We start from the raw sequence: 22,814 nt of genomic DNA on the forward strand, positions 1-22,814 counted from the left end.
GTATCAAAGCAAGAGTTGCTTTGAACGATAAAGAGTCGTCCTCTTTGGTGTTTGAACTGCCGGGGGCGAGCAGGTTGTGTGCTGGGCGACAGTTTGTGCTAAATATGGATTTCACAGGTCTGTTTACCAAGGAGGTGCGGCTCCAACAGCGTCTGTTCTGGCATCCAGCGGCTGAGTATGAAATGCTATTTCCCGGAAGCTATATCTAAGATGGCAGACCCATCCCGATGGACAGGAAACCTTGGGCTAACAATCTAGTGCTCCCGAAACATCAATTTGTTCGAGAATCCGATAATGAAAGAATACGGACTGATTTTATGGCGACGACTCTTAGTGCGAAACAACGGACACGAATAGGAACATGGAACGTTTTAACCCTAGCCCAGCAGGGTAAATTGGCACAACTTGCCAATGAGGCACGCCGCATGAAGCTTGAGATCCTGGGACTGAGTGAAGTCCGTTGGCCAAACTTTGGAGAACACGAACGCCGTCGGGACAAGTTCTGCTATACTCTGGTTTACGAGGTGAACACGATCCCCGGCATCGCGGAGTTGGCTTAAATTCCTACTAAGCGCTCAGGCACACTCTGCGCTTATGAAGTGGGAACCTATGAGTAAAAGGATAATCGTTGCCAGATTTTGAACACGGGTCAGAAACCTTACTATAATCCAATGTTATGCGCCAACCGATGCTGGCGATCTGCAAGACAAAGAGAACTTCTACAGTCAACTCAATGCCGCCGTAGATAGAATTATGAAGGGTGATATCAAGATCTGTTTGGGCGACTTCAATGCGAAGATGGGATCCGACAACTCGAACCATGAGCGCATTATGGGACGCCATGGTCTCGGAGAAATGAGCGAAAACGGAGAGCTGTTCGCAGAATTTTGTGGTAATAACGACATGGTGATCGGGGGATCGCTCTTCCCTCATCGACCGGTTCCCAAGGTCACGTGGGTCTCCCGTGACGGCTTTACAGAAAATCAAATCGACCACATCTGCATCAGCCGAAAATGGAAACGGAGCCTTTTTGATGTACGGAATAAACGTAGTGCCGATATCGCATCTGATCATCACCTCCTCATCGGCGAAATACGCCTGCGCATTGCGCGGATTCGTCGGCAGGAGGAAATAGTTGGACGACGATTCTACACACGCCGACTGGAAGATGCCACAGTGAAACGGTCCTTCGTTGAAGAATTGGAGACGCGTGCTGCAGATATTCCGGAAGGTGGCAGCGTGGAAGACCAATGGACCGCCATCAAGAATGCCTTCATCGCCACCATCGAGAACAATCTGGGCGAACTACGCACCCAGAGAAAACAATGGATCACCGATGAGACCTGGAGGAAGATAGAGGAGCGAAGAGAAGCCAAAGCCGCGATAGAGCGATCGAAAACCAGAGTGTAGGATTGAGTTGGATTAAATAACAATTACGCAATATTGTATTATTTAGTAACATGAACAGTACTCATAAATTACTCTCAATCCTACATCATTGTTTTCTACTATACTGCCTATTGTAAATGGCAGTTTTACAATGAAAAATGGGGGTTGTTATGTATCTTTACAATAAAAAAATCGATTTTTCTCGAACAAATTTTTTTCCAAAACAATAGAATTTATTGTAATTCTATTGCCCACATTTTGCAGGTAATAGAACCTATTGTACGTCTAATGAAACAACAATATGGTATCTCAATTGGTGTAATATAGAAACAATAAAGTTTAAACAATTGTTGTTGGTCTATATTTATAATATTTTGGGTTTGTAATTTTATACTATTTTTAGTGTTATTGTTATTGTATTTTATAATAGAACATGGGAATGAAATGTGGAGAGGCAAGTCGAATTTTTTTCTGATTTAGATGCATGGCTGATATTTAGAGCCTTTTTCATGTTGATGCTTGATCGATGTTAAAGTTTTTAAGAATCTTTTCATAAAAACCCAGATTAATCCACCTAGCGGTGATGGTGCCTTTCTCGTTCGTTCAAAAGGTTTGGAAAAATCTCAAATAACACTAATATGTGGATTGGTCTTATTTTTCATATTTGTTTATATGCATAAAAAAATTATCGACAAACGCAATTTGTTGCAAACAAATCGGATGAGCATAAGAGCAAAAAATGGCATTTTATTTTGTAGTTTTAAAATTAGTATTTTCGCCATAACTTTTGACCCAATTGTACGATCCGGCCAAGTTTCTATAGGAAACAATGGGACAGGATTCTGCATCGGTTGAGGATAAGTGCCCGAAAAATTAGTGACATTTTTTACGCGATTTTTTCGTATGAATTTGTATTTTGGCCATAACTTTCGATCCCATAGTCCGATCTGGCCAATTTCAAATAGGAAACAATGGGACAGGATTCTGCGTCGAATGCAACTTATTGCGAGCAAATCGGTTGAGTATAAGTGCAAGAAAAATGAGTGACACTTTTGCTACATTTTGGTACGTGGGTGCGCACAGACGAACACACATACACACACACACACACACACACACACACACACACACACACACACACACACACACACACACACACACACACACACACACACACACACACACACACACACACACACACACACACACACACACACACACACACACACACACACACATACACACAGACATCACCTCAATTCGTCGAACTGAGTCGATCGGTATATAACACTATGGGTCTCCGAGTCTCCTATAAAAAGTTTGTTTTTGGAGTGATCATATAGCCTTTACCGTATACTTAGTATACGAGAAAGGCAAAAATGTATTTTGGCCATAACTTTCGAGCCCATGGTCCGATCCGGCCAATTTTCAATAGGAAACAATGGGACAGGATTTTACGTCTAATGCAATCTGTTGCGATAAAATCGGTTAAGGATAAGTGCCTGAAAAATGAGTGACATTTTTTACGCGATTTTTACGTATAAATTTGTATTTTGGCCATAACTTCCGATCCCATAGTCCGATCTGGCCAATTTCCAATAGGAAACAATGGGACAGGATTCTGCGTCGAATGCAATTTGTTGCGAGCAAATCTGTTGAGGATAAGTGCCCGAAAAATGAGTGACATTTTTTACGCGATTTTTTCGTACGAATTTGTATTTTGACCATAACTTTTGATACCATAGTCCGATCTGACCAATTTCAAACAGGAAACAATGGGACAGGATTTTGCGTCGAATGCAACTTGTTGCGAGCAAATCGGTTAAGTATAAGTGCCCGAAAAATGAGTGACATTTTTTGAGTAGTTTTGCGCACACACACACACATACACACACACACATACACACACACACACACATACACACACACACATACACACACACACACACACACACACACACACACACACACACACACACACACACACACACACACACACACACACACACACACACACACACACACACACACACACACACACACACACACACAGACATCACCTCAATTCGTCGAACTGAGTCGATTGGTATATAACACTATGGGTCTCCGGGCCTTCTATAAAAAGTTTGTTTTTGGAGCGATCATATAGCCTTTACCGTATACTTAGTATACGAGAAAGGCAAAAGTGGTAAAATTTTCGATCCCATTGTCCGATATGGCTAATTTTCAATAGGAAGCAACGGGACAGGATTCTGCGTCAAATGCAACTTGTTGCAAGCAAATCGGTTGGAGATAAGTGCCCGGAAAATGAGTGACATTTTTTACGCGATTTTTTCGTACGAATTTGTATTTTGGCCATAACTTTCGATCCCATAGTCCGATCTGGCCAATTTCAAATAGGAAACAATGGGACAGGATTCTGCGTCGAATGCAACTTGTTGCGAGCAAATCGGTTGAGGATAAGTGCCCAAAAAATGAGTGACATTTTTTACGCGATTTTTTCGTATGAATTTGTATTTTGGCCATAACTTTCTATCTCATAGTCCGATCTGGCCAATTTCCAATAGGAAACAATGGAACAGAATTCTGAGTCGAATACAACTTGTTGCGAGCAAATCGGTTGAGGATAAGTGTTCGAAAAATGAGTGACATTTTTTACGAGATTTTTTCGTACGAATTTGTATTTTGGCCATAACTTTCGATCCCATAGTCCGATCTGGCCAATTTCAAATAGGAAACAATGGGACAGGATTCTGCGTCGAATGCAACTTGTTGCGAGCAAATCGGTTGAGGATAAGTGCCCAAAAAATGAGTGACATTTTTTACGCGATTTTTTCGTATGAATTTGTATTTTGGCCATAACTTTCGATCTCATAGTCCGATCTGGCCAATTTCCAATAGGAAACAATGGAACAGAATTCTGAGTCGAATACAACTTGTTGCGAGCAAATCGGTTGAGGATAAGTGCCCGAAAAAAGATTTTGACATTTTTTACGCGATTTTTTCGTACGAATTTGTATTTTGGTCATAACTTTCGATCCCATAGTCCGATCTGGCCAATTTCAAACAGGAAACAATGGGACAGGATTCTGCGTCGAATGCAACTTGTTGCGAGCAAATCGGTTGAGGATAAGTGCCCAAAAAATGAGTGACATTTTTCAGGCGATTTTTTCGTATGAATTTGTATTTTGGCCAAAACTTTCGATCCCATAGTCCGATCTGGCCAATTTCAAATAGGAAACAATGGGACAGGATTATGCGTCGAATGCAACTTGTTGCGAGCAAATCGGTTGAGGATAAGTGCCCAAAAAATTAGTGACATTTTTTACACGATTTTTTCGTATGAATTTGTATTTTGGCCATAACTTTCGATCTCATAATCCGATCTGGCCAATATTCAATAGGAAACAATGGAACAGAATTCTGAGTCGAATACAACTTGTTGCGAGCAAATCGGTTGAGGATAAGTGCCCGAAAAAAGATTTTGATTTTTGCCCGAAAAATGAGTAACATTTTTTGAGTAGTTTTGCGCACACACACACACACACACACACACACACACACACACACACACACACACACACACACACACACACACACACACACACACACACACACACACACACACACACACACACACACACACACACACACACACACACACACAGACATCACCTCAATTCGTCGAACTGAGTCGATTGGTATATAACACTATGGGTCTCCGGGCCTTCTATAAAAAGTTTGTTTTTGGAGCGATCATATAGCCTTTACCGTATACTTAGTATACGAGAAAGGCAAAAATATTAGTTCGGTTTTTTATCATTTGATATGTGTCATATTTTCCAATAATTCTTCTATTTTTGCCTTTCTCGTATACTAAGTATACGGTAAAGGCTATATGATCGCTCCAAAAACAAACTTTTTATAGAAGGCCCGGAGACCCATAGTGTTATATACCAATCGACTCAGTTCGACGAATCGAGGTGATGTGTGTATGTATGTGTGTATGTGTGTGTATGTGTGTGTGTGTGTGTGCGCAAAACTACTCAACAAAATGTCACTCATTTTCGGGCACTTATCCTCAACCGATTTGCTCGCAACAAGTTGCATTCGACGCAGAATCTTGTCCCATTGATTCCTGTTTGAAATTGGCGAGATCGGACTATGGGATCGAAAGTTATGGCCAAAATACAAAATCATACGAAAAAATCGCGTAAAAAATGTCACTCATTTTTCGGGCACTTATCCTCAACCGATTTGCTCGCAACAAGTTGCATTCGACGCAGAATCCTGTCCCATTGTTTCCTATTTGAAATTGGCCAGATAGGACTATGGGATCAAAAGTTAAGGCCAAAATACAAATTCATACAAAAAAATCGCGTAAAAAATGTCACTCATTTTTCGGGCACTTATCCTCAACCGATTTGCTCGCAACAAGTTGCATTCGACGCAGAATCCTGTCCCATTATTTCCTATTTGAAATTGGCCAGATCGGACTATGGGATCGAGAGTTATGGCCAAAATACAAATTCATACAAAAATATTGCGTAAGAAATGTCACTCATTTTTCAGGCACTTATTCTCAACCGATTTGCTCGCTACAAAATTGCATTCGACGCAAAATCCTTTCCCATTGTTTCCTATTGAAAATTGGACAGGTCGGACTATGGGATCTGAAGTTATGACCAAAATACCTTTTTCATAAAAATCACAAAAAATGTCACCTATTTTTCGGCCACCTAACCTTAATCGATTCACACGCAACAAGTTGCACTCGACGCAGAATCCTGTCCCATTGTTTCCTATTGAAAATTGGCTAGATCGGACTATATAGTGGTGCTCAGCAATTTGAGCGTTTTTTTTTCCTTAATTTACCTCTCACACAATAAAAATGAGCTTTGACCATACAAATTAGCACTTGGTCGAAAGCCTTCAAATATATCTATCTGCGGAGGGTAATAAAACGAATATTGGTGTTACTCCGTCCGAAACGGTCAAAGCAAAACAAAAGTGCCGCAAGATAATTTTATTTTGATCAAGTCGTACGAAGTGATTTTAACACCAATACTCGTTTTAATATGCACAGCTGATAGATATATTTGAAAGCTTTCATCCAAGTACTAACTTGTAAGGTGAAAGCTCATTTTTATTGTGTGACAAGCAAATTAAGGGAAGAAACGCACAAAATGCTGAGCACCACTGTACTATGGGATCGGAAGTTATGGCCGAACCACCCTTTTCGCCTTTTTATACGCACAGGCCGTATGTTCGCTCCCAAACCAAACTTTTACAGAAGGCCTGCAGCCTCATAGTGTTATATACCAATCGATTCAGCTCGACGAACTGAGATGATGTCTCTGTCTCTCCCACTTCATACGGGAGTTTGGCAGAAAGACGGTCATGAGATTTATATCATAACAAATATTGCCCTCCGCTCGCGTGATGGGAATGACATTTTCGTTTTCTTTTTGTGTAGTCGGAGCTTCAGTTCAACTAACATCCAAAAGTGATATCCTTAAAATATATGACTGGGTGAAATAAAACAGGGTTATGTGTTGCAACTGCATCGCGAGTAGTGCGCAACTGTGCCATAGTCGGGCACCACTCGCGATGCAGTTGCGACATCCGGAAATGGGACAAAATATGATTTTCGGTTTTCAACTGGATCTACAATATCTTTGCCATAAATAATCTGATTTTCATAGAACAGCCAAAGAAATTTGTCTTTTTTACTCCTAGCCACTAGCTCATCTTTTTTCAAGCACACACATTTTACGAAGGTCGAGAAAGGCACCATCACCGCTAGGTGGATTAATCTGGGTTTTATTACTTATTTTTGTTATTTTAAGGTTTTTGCCTTTCTCGTATACTAAGTATACGGTAAAGGCTATATGATCGCTCCAAAAACAAACTTTTTATAGAAGGCCCGGAGACCCATAGTGTTATATACCAATCGACTCAGTTCGACGATTTGAGGTGATGTCTGTGTGTGTGTGTGTGTGTGTGTGTATGTGTGTGTGTATGTGTGTGTGTGTGTGTGCGCAAAAGTACTCAACAAAATGTCACTCATTTTTCGGACACTTATCCTCAACCGATTTGCTCGCAGCAAGTTGCATTCGATGCAGAATCCTGTCCCATTGTTTCCTATTTTAAATTGGCTAGATCGGACTATGGGATCAAAAGTTATGGCCAAAATACAAATTCATACGAAAAAATCGCGTAAAAAATGTCACTCATTTTTCGGACACATATCCTCAACTTATTTGCTCGCAACAAGTTGCATTCGACGCAGAATCCTGTCCCATTGTTTCCTATTTGAAATTGGCCAGATCGGACTATGGGATCGAGAGTTATGGCCAAAATACAAATTCATACGAAAATATTGCGTAAGAAATGTCACTCATTTTTCAGGCACTTATTCTCAACCGATTTGCTCGCAACAAATTGCATTCGACTAAGAATCCTTTCCCATTGTTTCCTATTGAAAATTGGACAGGTCGGACTATGGGATCGGAAGTTATGACCAAAATACCTTTTTTCATAAAAATCACAAAAAATGTCACCTATTTTTCGGACACCTAACCTTAATCGATTCACACGCAACAAGTTGCATTCGACGCAGAATCCTGTCCCATTGTTTCCTATTGAAAATTGGCTAGATCGGACTATGGGATCGGAAGTTATGGCCGAAACACCATTTTAGCCTTGTTGTACGAAGAGGCTGTATGTTCGGTCCAAAGACCAAATTGTTACAGAAGGCCTGGAGAGTTATATACCAATCGATTCAGCTCGACGAACTGAGATGATGTCTCTGTCTCTCCCACTTCATACGGGAGTTTGGCAGAAAGACGGTCATGAGATTTATATCATAACAAATATTGCCCTCCGCTCGCGTGATGGGAATGACATTTTCGTTTTCTTTTTGGGTAGTCGGAGCTTCAGTTCAACTAACATCCAAAAGTGATATCCTTAAAATATATGACTGGGTGAAATAAAACAGGGTTATGTACGTCAAAAAGATTGGAAAAGGAAACAAAAATGTCGAAATTCTTATTAGCATATTGTAGATCAAGCTGAAAACCGAACCGAGATCCCGCGAAATCGCATTTTCTCGCATTTCCGGATGTTGCAACTGCATCGCGAGTAGTGCGTCGGGCACCACTCGCGATGCAGTTGCGACATCCGAAAATGGGACAAAATATGATTTTCGGTTTTCAACTGGATCTACAATATCTTTGCCATAAATAATCTGATTTTCATAGAACGAACAAAGAAATTTGTCTTTTTTACTCCTAGCCACTAGCTCATCTTTTTTCAAGCACACACATTTTACGAAGGTCGAGAAAGGCACCATCACCGCTAGGTGGATTAATCTGGGTTTTTTTATATTTTTCACTTGGATGCAGAAAGTAAGGCGTATGAGAAACAGATTTGTAATAATATTGTTACAGAAAATTATTTGTGGTAAGTATTTCAGTTGAATAGACCCTTAAATAATCGATTTTTCTTTGCAGATTCATAAACAGAATTATGCCATGTCACAATAAGAATGCAGCAAGGAACACCAGATTGATGAAATGTATTATCGTCTCGAGAACCGGTAGCAGTTAGATTGTTTTTACAAATATGTCTAGTATGGTGAAACTAAAAAAAAACATTTTTTTAATATGATTTTTGCCTTTCTCGTATACTAAGTATACGGTAAAGGCTATATGATCGCTCCAAAAACAAACTTTTTATAGAAAGCCCGGAGACCCATAGTGTTATATACCAATCGACTCAGTTTGACGAATCGAGGTGATGTCTGTGTGTGTGTGTGTGTGTGTGTGTGTGTGTGTGTGTGTGTGTGTGTGTGTGTGTGTGTGTGTGTGTGTGTGTGTGTGTGTGTGTGTGTGTGTGTGTGTGTGTGTGTGTGTGTGTGTGTGTGTGTGTGTGTGTGCGCAAAACTACTCAACAAAATGTCACTCATTTTTCGGGCACTTATCCTCAACCGATTTGCTCGCAACAAGTTGCATTCGACGCAGAATCCTGTCCCATTGTTTCCTATTTGAAATTGGCCAGATCGGACTATGGGATCGGAAGTTATGGCCAAAATACAAATTCATTTGAAAAAATCGCGTAAAAAATGTCACTAATTTTTCGGGCACTTATCCTCAACCGATTTGCTCGCAACAAGTTGCATTCGACGCAGAATCCTGTCCCATTGTTTCCTATTTGAAATTGGCCAGATCGGACTATGGGATCGAAAGTTATGGCTAAAATACAAATTCATACGAAAAAATCGCGTAAAAAATGTCACTAATTTTTCGGGCACTTATCCTCAACCGATTTGCTCGCAACAAGTTGCATTCGACGCAAAATCCTGTCTCATTGTTTCCTATTTGAAATTGGCGAGATCGGACTATGGGATCGAAAGTTATGGCCAAAATACAAAATCATACGAAAAAATCGCGTAAAAAATGTCACTCATTTTTCGGGCACTTATTCTCAACCGATTTGCTCGCAACAAGTTGCATTCGACGCAGAATCCTGTCCCATTGTTTCCTATTTGAAATTGGCCAGATCGGACTATGGGATCAAAAGTTATGGCCAAAACACAAAATCATACGAAAAAATCGTGTAAAAAATGTCACTCATTTTTCGGGCACTTATCCTCAACCGATTTGCTCGCAACAAGTTGCATTCGACGCAGAATCCTGTCCCATTATTTCTTATTTGAAATTGGCCAGATCGGACTATGGGATCGAGAGTTAAGGCCAAAATACAAATTCATACGAAAATATTGCGTAAGAAATGTCACTCATTTTTCAGGCACTTATTCTCAACCGATTTGCTCGCAACAAATTGCATTCGACGCAAAATCCTTTCCCATTGTTTCCTATTAAAAATTGGACAGGTCGGACTATGGGATTGGAAGTTATGACCAAAATACCTTTTTCATAAAAATCACAAAAATGTCACCTATTTTCGGACACCTAACCTTAACCGATTCACACGAAACAAGTTGCATTCGACGCAGAATCCTGTCCCATTGTTTCCTATTGAAAATTGGCTAGATCGGACTATGGGATCGGAAGATATGGCCGAAACACCATTTTAGCCTTTTTATACGAAAAGGCTGTATGTTCGCTCAAAACCAAACTTTTACAGAAGGCCTGGAGACCCATAGTGTTATATACCAATCGATTCAGCTCGACGAACTGAGATGATGTCTCTGTCTCTCCCACTTCATACGGGAGTTTGGCAGAAAGACGGTCATGAGATTTATATCATAACAAATATTGCCCTCCGCTCGCGTGATGGGAATGACATTTTCGTTTTCTTTTTGTGTAGTCGGAGCTTCAGTTCAACTAACATCCAAAAGTGATATCCTTAAAATATATGACTGGGTGAAATAAAACAGGGTTATGTACGTCAAAAGATTGGAAAAGGAAACAAAATGTCGAAATTCTTATTAGCATATTGTAGATCAAGCTGAAAACCGAATCGAGGTCCCGCGAAATCGCATTTCCGGATGTTGCAACTGCATCGCGAGTAGTGCGCAACTGTGCCATAGTCGGGCACCACTCGCGATGCAGTTGCGACATCCGGAAATGGGACAAAATATGATTTTCGGTTTTCAACTGGATCTACAATATCTTTGCCATAAATAATCTGATTTTCATAGAACGGACAAAGAAATTTGTCTTTTTTACTCCTAGCCACTAGCTCATCTTTTTTCAAGCACACACATTTTACGAAGATCGAGAAAGGCACCATCACCGCTAGGTGGATTAATCTGGGTTTTTGGTAAAGAGTAGGGGAAGAGAAGGATGTAGGATTGAGTTGGATTAAATAACAATTACGCAATATTGTATTATTTAGTAACATGAACAGTACTCATAAATTACTCTCAATCTGTTCAAATATTTATAACAGTGTAGTCATCATAATGCCTTGAAAAATAATGATGACGAAATTAGACGTTTGGAGAGATTGAGAAGGAATGCGAGAGAAAGAGAGAATGAAAATGAATCGTTACAGAGTGTGAGCTTGAGAGTGTTGAAAAAAGTCAGTTTGAAGAGGGATGTTGGTGAGAGTAGGTTCATGTGAAAACATGACAGAAATGAAAAAAAAAAGAAAAGATAAAAATATTTAGAAAATAAACAAAATTATAAGTGTTGAAAAAGTGAGTGTTGTTATTTATGGAAATGAAGGACTCCGACAAAGAGGAGCCAAAGTCTTACCCCGTCAACGATACGCGGCTCTTGAGCAGGAAGTAAAACGCTCATGTCGACGGGACAAGCGGGCGTGGGCAGACTCTCTGACCGACGAAGGAGAGAGAGCCGCCGCAACCGGGGACATTCGCCTCCTCTACGATATCTCGCGATGCTTAAGCGTGGCGAAGATTAACGCAACGATGCCTGTGAAAGACGCGAATGATCAGTTATTGACTGACCCAACTGACCAGCTGAAACGCTGGTTCGAGCACTTCGAACAACTTTTTCAAGTGCCAGCCAGGCCATCACCACCTCGACATGATCTGCCTAGGATCCGACGTATAACACGCGTCAATACCGAAGCTCCATCACTGCTAGAGATTCAAACAGCCATCCAAAGTATGAAATCGAATAAAGCCCCAGGGGTCGACCGCATATCAGCCGAGATGCTCAAAGCTGACCCCATGACATCCGCTCAACTACTGCATCGTTTATTTCGTAATATCGCAACTTTCCCGGTCGACTGGATGAAAGGTATCTTAGTGAAGGTGCCCAAAAAGGGTGACCTGACGATAACTGGCGAGGCATTATGTTGCTGTGTACCGTTCTCAAAGTTCTGTGCAAAATTATCCTAGCCCGGATTCAGGAAAAGATCGATGCGACTCTGCGGCGGCAGCAAGCCGGATTCCGTGCCGGAAGATCCTGTGTGGACCATATTGTCACGGTCCGCATCATTCTGGAGGTCAACGAATTCCAAGATTCCCTTTACTTTGTATTCATTGACTACGAAAAAGCTTTCGACCGTCTCAATCACGAGAATATGTGGGGCGCCCTGAGACGCAAGGGGGTTCCTGAGAAAATCATCGGCCTCATCGAAGCACAGTACGAAGCCTTTTCGTGTAGAGTGCTGCACAATGGGGTCCTGTCCGGCCCTATCCGGGTCGTAGCCGGTGTGAGGCAAGGATGTATTCTATCACCGGATGTATTCTAACTGTTCCTCATCGTAATCGACGAGACTCTGGTAGATGCGATTGACCGTGAACCAAACCGCGGGCTGGTATGGCAGCCTATAACCATGGAGCACCTAAATGACTTCGAATTGGCGGATGATGTTGCACTCCTCGCGCAACGGCGTGGCGTTCAAGCATAGGGGAGCGCAAAAGTCAAAATTTCAATCACTCTAGGCTCTAAGCAAAGGAATTATCTGTTTTATGTAGTTTACGTCGGGCGGTCGTATCTTGTATATAACCCTTCTGATTCTTTGTAGACGTTTCAGCAACGAACCCTCTTTAGTAAAGTTTGCAAATAATAGTATTCAAACACTTAATTTTTTTTACCGGTAAAATTTTATACTTTTACCTAGAGTCCTACACTGTTATTATAGTCACTGTACTTTTACCGAGTTTCGCACAGCCGTGCCCCAGCAAACATGTTTTTTGCCGAGATTTCTGTCAAAACTGCTGAAAATCAGCAAATAATTTGCCGAAAATCAGCTAACAAACGTCATTTTTGCCGGGATATCAGTTTATATTTCGTTGGGCACACGGCTATGCGGATTTTTGCCGAGCTACAGAATTAAAAACTGAGTGTGCAGGAAAAGCTGCATATTGGTCTACATTTTGCTGACAAATGCTTATCTTAATGTCTAACGAATTTCTTAGATATAGAACTTTCCTTCAGATAAAAACAACCACGTTGAACTTAATCTCATCTTTATTACTTTATTTCTATCATTTTTGCGTTTTCAGTTACAACAGTTACAAATAAGATTACTTGACAGAGTCAGCTATCAGCTTCAGCATTGTATAGATTAGCATTCGAATCCTATTTATGGTTGCTGTTGGTTTTCGGTCCACCTTATTAAACCAGATTCTCAAAGCAGTGCTTTACTTTTCAAACAGTAAAGCACTGCTTCGAGAATTTTGTTTAATAGGATGGTCTAAAAAGCAACAGGTGCTACTATGCTTGCAATCACGAAACTGGAGTTATCTTGGGGTTCCTTTCAATAGAATTCGCACAACATTATCAACTGCAATCATAATATACTCAACTCAATTAATATCAGAAAAAATCAACTAGGGGAGAAGAATTATTATCCAATGCTACAGCATTCTACTTTTGAAGTTAGGCTGAACGCATGATACGAATGAAAAATCCAACTTCAGTGGTCGATCTTTTCAGATTTTAATTGAACTAATGATGATTAGATCCCTATCGTGATTTGATCAAATGGTACGTGAACAAAGTATTTTCATCAATAAGAAATTTTCCAACAGATTTAATCATATATTTACATAACTCATGCATATCTTGTTCATTTATACCATTTTCATGTTTTTACGCATCAAAATTTTGATTCTGTTGTTTCGATAAAAAGGCATTCGTTTTATCACTCAGCTCATCTTTTCGAGTAATCTTCTCTAGTGCGGTATCAGATTAATTAATAGAGCGCTATTATATAATAGTACAAAGGTGCCCATCCGTTTCAGGGTGTTTGAGTTTGCAAATAAGTATCACAACCCTCTCGTTCTAACGCTGTCCCTGTAGATCACTTCCTGGCAGGATCGTCCTGCAGTCAGAACAAGAGAGAACATCGCATCGTTTATGCCGGTTAGAGCGAGAAAAAAAGGAACAATACACTCATACACAGATGGTACACACAATGGTTTATGTTAGTTTTGATGTTATTCGTTATTTAAATTATCATTACAGTAAGTACGCTTCAATAATCCAATTCTCACGTTACAAATTTTTGGTTACACCGGGCTGTAAAATGTTAACTTTAGCTACATAAATTACACGTTCTTTAAATTATTAAATCGTTTCCGCTTCGTTAAGGTTTAATGAAGGTCTGTGGGTTGCCAATTGTTATTATTATGTAAGTAAACTGCGATGCAGAATATAAAAGATATGTTCTTTAATTTGCTTTCGGTTATTTTGAAAAGATCTGACTGTTAAAAAACGATTTTTACTATAGTTCTCCATACAAAAATACTGTTGTCTTAAGGTCCCAGATTTGATTTTTGGTAGACCACTTATAAAAAAAATCAATAGTCAGTAGAAACGTTGATCAGTTCACTATCACATGGTCCCCATTCAGGCCCTGAAGCTACCGACGGTACCTCGGAAACGGAGAGCTGTTAAAACGTTTGATATTCAAAACAGTGGAAGCGACCCAAGACAGTTACAATAGGTTAGATTTTGAATATAAATGCAATGTGAGCCGCTTCCTCAGCTTAGCCGTATGGCCTGCCACCGAGTAGCTTCTCTTATTTGAGGACTGATCAATTGTTTTTCGCTTAGTTCGTACAGTTCGGGCTTCTCCTCATCGATGATAGAACAGATCTAGTAGGCGGCTCTTGCGGTTGCTGGCCGACGAACCGGCAGACCCGGAAGCGCCGGTCTGCTGTGACGATGAACGCTGAGGCGTTTGCGGTTTTGTACTTGTTTCATTGTTAAGCTTATTCTTCATCTGCTCTTCGATCAGCTCGTGCATGTCGATCTGCCACTGTTCGAGCTGCTGCAGCAGTTCCACCTTCTGCTGGATGGCCTCCAGCAGTTGGCTGTTGGCCTGCATAAGCTCTACCCGGTTCTTCGCCAGTTCAACCTCGGCCTTGGTTCTCCGTTCGATTGCAGCGTCCCGATCTTTACGAGCTTGAACCACCGTTTCATCCTGTGCCATGGTCGAGTCCGACGCATCGTTTCGAGCTTGGTTGCGCTCCTCGATTGCACTCTGCAGTTCAATGTCCTGGACAGACAACTGCGAAAAAGATAAAATACAAATTATGCAAAATTTTGAACGGTTCAAATATGTTTACCTTGCTCTCCAGCTGCATGATCCGATCGGACTTCTTTTTCATATCTTCCTCCTGATCGATTAGCATCGAGCGAGTCTGCTCGAACATGGTCTTGAACTGCATAGCGTCCATGTTCATGATGATGTGAACCAGTTCATCTGCCGCAGACGACAGCATTCCTCGGTGAAACTTCTCTGGCTCCCGACCGTTGATTCCCACGGGACCACTCGTGTGTGGCGAAGGGCCCGCCGATGGACCCAAACCGGCGTCAACCGATTGGGGCGAAGACGATGATGTATTGTCCAAGGATGAGAAGGACATGTCCGAGTGAAGACCTGTGAAAAATTGAGGTGAGAGCGGTGTTATCAATTTCTGGAAATATGAATAAGCATTCTAAATTATTGTGGATTTACTTGACCAATGGATTCGAAGGTCGATTCACTTGCCTATTTCAAAACGTTCCCTTTTGCAGCAAGGTTTGCCAAACTCAATAAATGTTTGGTAGATTACCTTGTTTTTTGCTCCTTGTCTATCAAAACAGATGTCAAAACATCGGAAAAAGAAAGAGAAGTCCGAGGGAAACAGCAAAAAGCACGTGGCAGGCTTGTCAGTTTTGACAGATTTTACTATGAAAACCGGTGTGAAGGTGAAAACGGCGATTCCAACGACCGTTCAAGGAGCGACTATTTCGAACGGTCGGGTCCAATAGGGAAATCCACGTACAATAATTCACCCTATTCTTTATTATCCCATTATTAATCAATTCACAAGAGAAGATTGGGTAAACAACCCTGGTAGGAGCTCAGCGAACGTGTAGATCGGGAGAAAAGCTTCTTTCGCCCTATCATTGGTATGGAAAACCTTCAGAGGGACGGCAATCAGCAATACCTATTTCGCACGTATCCGTAAACACACCTGGTACCACAGGTCCTTCGGAGGCCCGAACATCAACTCGGATCACTAACCTGTAGCTGCGATAATTCGGGCACGACTTTGCAGTGTCACGAATTCACAAATAACAGAACGATGCGTTTCAATATACAGCACTTAATTGACAATGAAAGGGGTTTCTGAACAATACCGTTGGGAGCTGGACGAGGCGATGCCAACGGATATGGCGACGTCAACAGATTATGGGAGAATATCCATGAAGCTGTTACTACAGCGCAGGAAGTGTTGACACCAAGGAAATGGTTGGTTTGATGAGGAGTTCCAGCGAGAAAAGTGCTGCCGGGAGTTGGGTGCTAATGTCTTGTACCCGTTGCAATATATAACTAGGCTGACCAGATCTCGGTGAAAAAACGTGACAAACGCGCTTGCAAAACGGGACATGTCAAAAAACCTTTTGATAAAATTCAAGAGCTGTGGAAATTTCAAAATTTATGGGCTTAATTTTCATATTCCGTGTAAGACATTAGAAATATTTTAGAGGTAATCATTCACCACCATAACCTTCTATTGTAGAAGAATAAGAAGAACCTTTTATTGTATTAAGTTAGTTGTGGAAAACTAATAAACTACAAATATGTAACTCTTCAATGGGACGCGGATAAAAACACGAACCAATAGAAAATAACGCATCTTTCAATATAAACAAAATTTGGGAAATTAAAAAAAAATTATCTACTCTTAGACATGCACGGAAGAAAAAAAGTACCCAAAATTGAGTATTTTTAAACTTACTTTTGAGTCATTTTTTCTCTTTTCTTTCATCCACTTTTGTTGTCAAAAACAAAAGAGCCAAACAATCCAACGACGCCAGTTCAATACGGGAAGCCAATTTTGAGTTTTATTACCTGAGGTCGAAATTGAGTGAATTAAACTTACATTTGGGTAAATAAATTTTCCGTTGGGTACTTTTTTAACATGGGAGTAAAGGCAAACTACTTCGACCCTACTTACTCAATTTCGGCTTCCCGTACGGATGTTCGAGGTTGGGTGAATTAAACTCACTTTTGGGTAGTTTATTTCTTCCGTGTGCATTAGGGTTTTTTTTTATTGACCAATATCAAAAACTGTTCCTATCCTGAACATTTAAAAATAACAAACAATAGTCAAAGTAAACAATAGTTTGATCGAAATTGATTTCAAATACGCTAAAAGTAGCCTCACACCTCAAGAATCTTGCCTGTTTATAGCCTGTTTTATAGTTCGGACTCTCGATGATTTCCGCCGGATTGTATTTTAAATCGAGCCGAATTTCTAATTATTCATATTGTGGATTTACTTGACCAATGGATTCGATGGTCGATTCACTTGCCTATTTCAAAACGTTCCCTTTTGCAGCAAGGTTTGCCAAACTCAATAAATGTTTGGTAGATTACCTTGTTGTTTGCTCCTTGTCTATCAAAACAGATGTCAAAACATCGGAAAAAGAAAGAGAAGTCCGAGGGAAACAGCAAAAAGCACGTGGCAGGCTTGTCAGTTTTGACAGATTTTACTATGAAAACCGGTGTGAAGGTGAAAACGGCGATTCCAACGACCGTTCAAGGAGCGACTATTTCGAACGGTCGGGTCCAATAGGGAAATCCACGTACAATAACGAAATCCCATAAATCTCGTCCGCATACATGGGAGCGAAATTTGTAGACAAGTTCCTGATGTGTGAACTACACACTTACCTCATTTCACCGTATTCGGTAAATTTTACCGAAATCTCAACAGCAGAACTGTTCGGTAATTTATTTTACAGATTTTTTGTAATTTTTTCCATTGCTCAACTGTCAAAATCACCGAAAATCAGTTAAATTATTTACCGAACAGTTCTGCTGTTGAGATTTCGGTAAAATTTTACCGAATTCGGCGATTTATTTTAAGTGTGTAGCCTTAAAGTATGTGGGGACCTTATGCAACGTACACACCAGTCAAGCAGTTTGACGAACATTGACTCCTCCCCCACGAAAACCCTTCGGTTGCTGCTTTGTTTGGACGTGTGTGAAGTTGTTCGAACAACCATTTGACAGTTGGCGACTCGGTTGGAAAAAATTAAAACGGTTTGATTTTGGTTTGAGTTGTCGGGGCGGAGTCAAGGTTCGCTGAACATGTTTGAGCATTTGTAGTGAAGTTGCACAAACCCCCATATATTTTTTGATGGTTGGTGCTCAAGTTGGCGCTTCGGTCGTTCGTGCACAGAGAGAAAAAAAATTGTGCTTTTGAGAATTTTGCACTTTTGTTTTGAAAGTTGCTCATTTCTAGTAATTTTGAGTAGCGAATCATTTACTGTGAATACAAAACTTTCAATTTCAAAGTTTTTTTTGTCGATGAATCATTGTACCTTTGAGTGCGAAAATTTTTGAATTGAGGTATAGCAAATTTTTAAATGAAATTTTCATTTCCTTGTTTCGGCAACTCTGGCGGTAAATAAGAACCACTCTGGCAACCAAACGAGCTGTCAACTTCTTGGCTCGAGAAAATTACTCCTGGCGTTTACGAAAACAGTCAAATGATCATCAAGGTTTAAATAAATTGCTTCGACGGAATGAATGGAACCACAGGTGAAAATCTCTCTTTGCCATGAAAACTCCATGACTCCATGATATTTTATTCATCGATCGTCACAGGATCGTCGTAGATACCTCGGAAAAGATCATCAAGCACTTGACCTCGCACCTAACTCGCATCTAATCGGTCATCCGGCTGTCTACGTTAAACGATATACGTTTCTGCTTTCTTTACGTGAGTATTTTCATTATATCGATAGTGATTAGTGAGAAAATTCAGGGTGCTGATATTAAATTTTGCTCCAGGTTGAAGCTGTTATAAGATTCCGTCCAACAGAGGATACAAGATTCGCGACGAATTCCCGTCGGTACGCCGGAAAACGAATCCCACCAAATGTTGACAGCCGCACCTCGAAACGCGTCGCTGATGAGGCACAGATTTAAAGAAAAGTAGCAGAAAAGAATGTTGCTTGGTTTTTGATTTGAAAAGGATAATAAAATAGAAGCGCAAAATAACTCGTTCTTCTTGCCATTCTCAATGTTTTTATTTTAAATTGGAAAACATAAATTTATAATTCACATGTGAAATTGAGAGTGACTACAACTAGTTGTTTTGAAAGTATCACTAGTTGATTCTAATGTAAAATACACCTTTCGATTTGAGAGGAGAATCTTATTTTAAAAATATTCTTCCTGTCAAAGTTCTTGCAGAGGTGACATTTTTCGCATTGGTAGATTTAACAATTCTATACTTTCTACTGAAAATCACTAACTAATTTTCTTAATTTTACCAACGTTTCTTTTAATTTTACCAACGATTTTTTTTTTGTGTGTGTGATATTGTTGGTCGAATAAATTGATTGTTCGTGCCGCTGTTGGTAAAACTTGATGGATGTTTGAACAAACGAGAGGTGGAGTCAATGTTAGTCAAACTGCTTGACCGTGTGTACGTTCCATTAGATCTGGCCTTTAATCCGACCAAATTTTCCCTCGGTTTGAAACTGCTTTAAACTCGATTTTGTTCAATTGATTTATAAATATTTTTTTTCATGCCGTCGTTTTTTTCATAGCGGATGATTTCGAAAAATTCAGAATTATTCAGAAAGACTATGAATGATTCGAAAAGAATCAAATGATTGAACAACATGTGGTAAAGCAGATTTGAAAAAAATAAGTACCTACTCCAGAATATTCAAAAAGAATAATGTCTGTCCTTGCGCTTCATTTTATTGACGTTGAGGCGTGACCTGATTTTAAGGAAAAACTTGTCTACCAAGTTACTAATTCCGTTCAATCCACCGATGAAATTGGCCAAAGTTTAATGCCTCCGAGTCTGGAATAGCCAGAACAAATCTTTGAATGTATGAAAAATCTTCTGAAGAAGTGCTTGTTGTCATTAACTGTTAAAAACCTTAAGCAAAGTTGATCAATGGAAAACACAGAACGGCCTAGATAGCATTCTTTTAAAGAAAAATATATAAAGCTCTTTTAGTGGAATGTATTCAACCGGAATGTATTATGGGGCCCTCCTTAGCCGTGCGGTAAGACGCGCAGCTACAAAGCAAGACCATGCTGAGGGTGGCTGGGTTCGATTCCCGGTGCCGGTCTAGACAATTTTCGGATTGGAAATTGTCTCGACTTCCTTGGGCATAAAAGTATCATCGTGTTAGCCTCATGATATACGAATGCAAAATGGTGACTTGGCTTAGAAACCTCGTAATTAATAATTGTGGAATAGCTTAATGAACACTAAGCTGCGTGGCGTATTTCGACCACAACTGTGTGGTCGTCTTCAGTGTCTCGTACTTGACTCGACTTGAAGAAAACAATCGCAACTTACACTATTTATACTACGCTAGGTACCTAATCTAATCTTATTTGCCTATTTTATTTACCTATACATTTTACGGATTCTTTTAAAAGCAATACTTTTTGTGTGGGTTTCGTCCACTTTCTTTGTTGAGAGATGACCAGCCGAGGGCTGTAAATCTCTATAAGGTCCGCTGTCCACGTAGCGTCTTTTCAACGCTGCGTGCACACAGCGATAAAAGGACGCAGATGTGCATCGGGAAAAAGCGGTAACGCAGCGTCACCGCACCGATGCACACCTGCGTTTTTTCAACGCCACGTGCACGCAGCGTTGAAAAAACGCTACGTGGGCATCGGCCCTAATAAGGACGCAAAAAAAACACTTTCTATGTATGATCAATGTAGAATCAACAAAAAAACGGGACAAATTGAGGATTTTTCAGATTACGACGGGACACCACAAAAAGGTCTAGAAAACGGGACTGTCCCGTTAAATACGGTACGTATGGTCAGCCTATATATAACGGTACAATGTAGCAAGGGCAGAAGAGCGACGAATCCAACCCCAAAGAGAAAAAGCAGCATGAAAAAAGTGTGGTAGCGCTGAAGCGCATGAGACCATGGATTCAAACAATATGAGAATATAAGAAATCCACACAGTACCCACCATGTGCACTTCGAGGATTTGTTGAACGGTGACGACGCAAGTTTACTAAAAAGCAGAAGCTGACGATGGTCATGTTGCGAAACCACTAACGCTGGATGAGGTTAAAACTATCTTATGGAACGTACACACGGTCAAGCAGTTTGACCAACATTGACTCCACCTCTCGTTTATTCAGACATCCATCAAGTTTTGCCAACAGCGGCACGAACATTCAATTTATTCGACCAACAATATCACACACGAACGACCGAAGTGCCAACTTGAGCATCAACCATCAAAAAATATATGAGGGTTTGTGCAACTTCACTACAAATGCTCAAACATGTTCGGCGAACCTTGGCTCCACCCCCGACAACTCAAACCAAAATCAAACCGTTTTAATTTTTTCCAACCGAGCCGCTAACTGTCAAATGGTTGTTCGAACAACTTCACACACGTTCAAACAAAGCAGCAACCGAAGCGTTTTCTTGGGGGCGGAGTCAATGTTCGTCAAACTGCTTGACTGGTGTGTACGTAGCATTAGACTTATACGGTATGCTCGGTATGCTCACGACGACAACGACTGCCGGATAACTAGGGTAAAGTGCCCAATAGTGGACCCCCAACCAATAGTGGACCCTCCAGCCATTTTTGCATTATTACAGCACACGGTGCCCCCAGAGGCGAATATTATCGCACTTTCATGAACCTCCGTGATTTTCTCACGAAAAGAAAGCTTAGAGCACCAGGAAAATGATAAGGGGTGTTTTAAAATCTTTCATCGGTGTGATTTTGAATATGCCCTATTTTAAAATTGTATGGTTTTTCCCATATACATACATGTTTGCTGCAAAATAGAAATAAATATATAGTGCTTTTCTTTTCAATAGTAATTCAATCAAGTATTGTTAAAATGCCAGTAGCAATACGAAATCTTCCAAATAGATGAATGTTCTTCGACATTCGGGTAATGTGTCCAGCCCACGTAGGTCTGTCATACATTGAGATTGGTCGAACTATAAATCTGAAGGACCAACGGTGCGGGACGCGTAAATTTTCGCTCTTAATTGCACAGTTTACTCTCCAGATTAGACAGTCCAATGTTTTCATGGTAATAAACCCATATGTCAAGACACGTTATAATATTGAGTAAGTGATATTTGTTTATTTGTTTATTTATTAAAATTATCAAACTGACAACAAATGTCTAAATGAATATAACTTAAAGAATTGGTTGCGGCCAGCGGTACGGAAAAAGTTTAGTAACCTATGACGAAACACGTCAACTGATAAGTCAAAGTCAAACATGTCGAAGAATTCGTTGAAGTGCCGACTGATAGATCGAATTGGCTCGTATAGTGCATAGTTGCTAGTCTGTGGTTCTAGATACAAAAATAGGCGTTGGCGAAGAGGTCTTTCAGGTGCGTACAGATTTAACTGCGATAGTAGTGCTGAACAATCGATGTGGCCCGTGAGCAGCTTTCCAGCAAACGTAGCTTGAGCGGCGATCCGCCTTACCTCTAGTGGTTCGATG

General features: G+C 40.4%; 1 protein-coding gene and 1 long non-coding RNA gene across 11 annotated transcripts in view; one reads left to right on the plus strand and one right to left on the minus strand.

Moving 5' to 3' along the window:
• Window positions 1–13,289: 13,289 nt before the first annotated feature.
• Window positions 13,290–22,814, minus strand: part of LOC134202242 (bicaudal D-related protein homolog) — a 147,350-nt gene continuing 137,825 nt past the window's right edge. For all 10 annotated transcript variants that reach the window (XM_062677288.1, XM_062677280.1, XM_062677285.1 and 7 more), the window contains 2 exons: window positions 15,407–15,720; window positions 13,290–15,348 (listed from right to left, as the gene is read on the minus strand). In XM_062677288.1, coding sequence (XP_062533272.1) covers window positions 14,914–15,348; window positions 15,407–15,720 — 749 coding nt within the window. In that variant the 3' untranslated portion in view covers window positions 13,290–14,913. The remainder of the gene's footprint in view (window positions 15,349–15,406; window positions 15,721–22,814) is intronic.
• Window positions 18,784–19,449, plus strand: LOC134202239 (uncharacterized). The gene is made up of 3 exons (XR_009977184.1): window positions 18,784–18,879; window positions 18,946–19,060; window positions 19,132–19,449. It is a non-coding gene; the product is annotated as an uncharacterized LOC134202239 (long non-coding RNA).

The sequence above is a fragment of the Armigeres subalbatus genome, unplaced genomic scaffold (genome assembly GCF_024139115.2).
Source record: "Armigeres subalbatus isolate Guangzhou_Male unplaced genomic scaffold, GZ_Asu_2 Contig111, whole genome shotgun sequence".
In the NCBI taxonomy this organism is placed as follows: Eukaryota; Metazoa; Arthropoda; class Insecta; order Diptera; family Culicidae; genus Armigeres; species Armigeres subalbatus.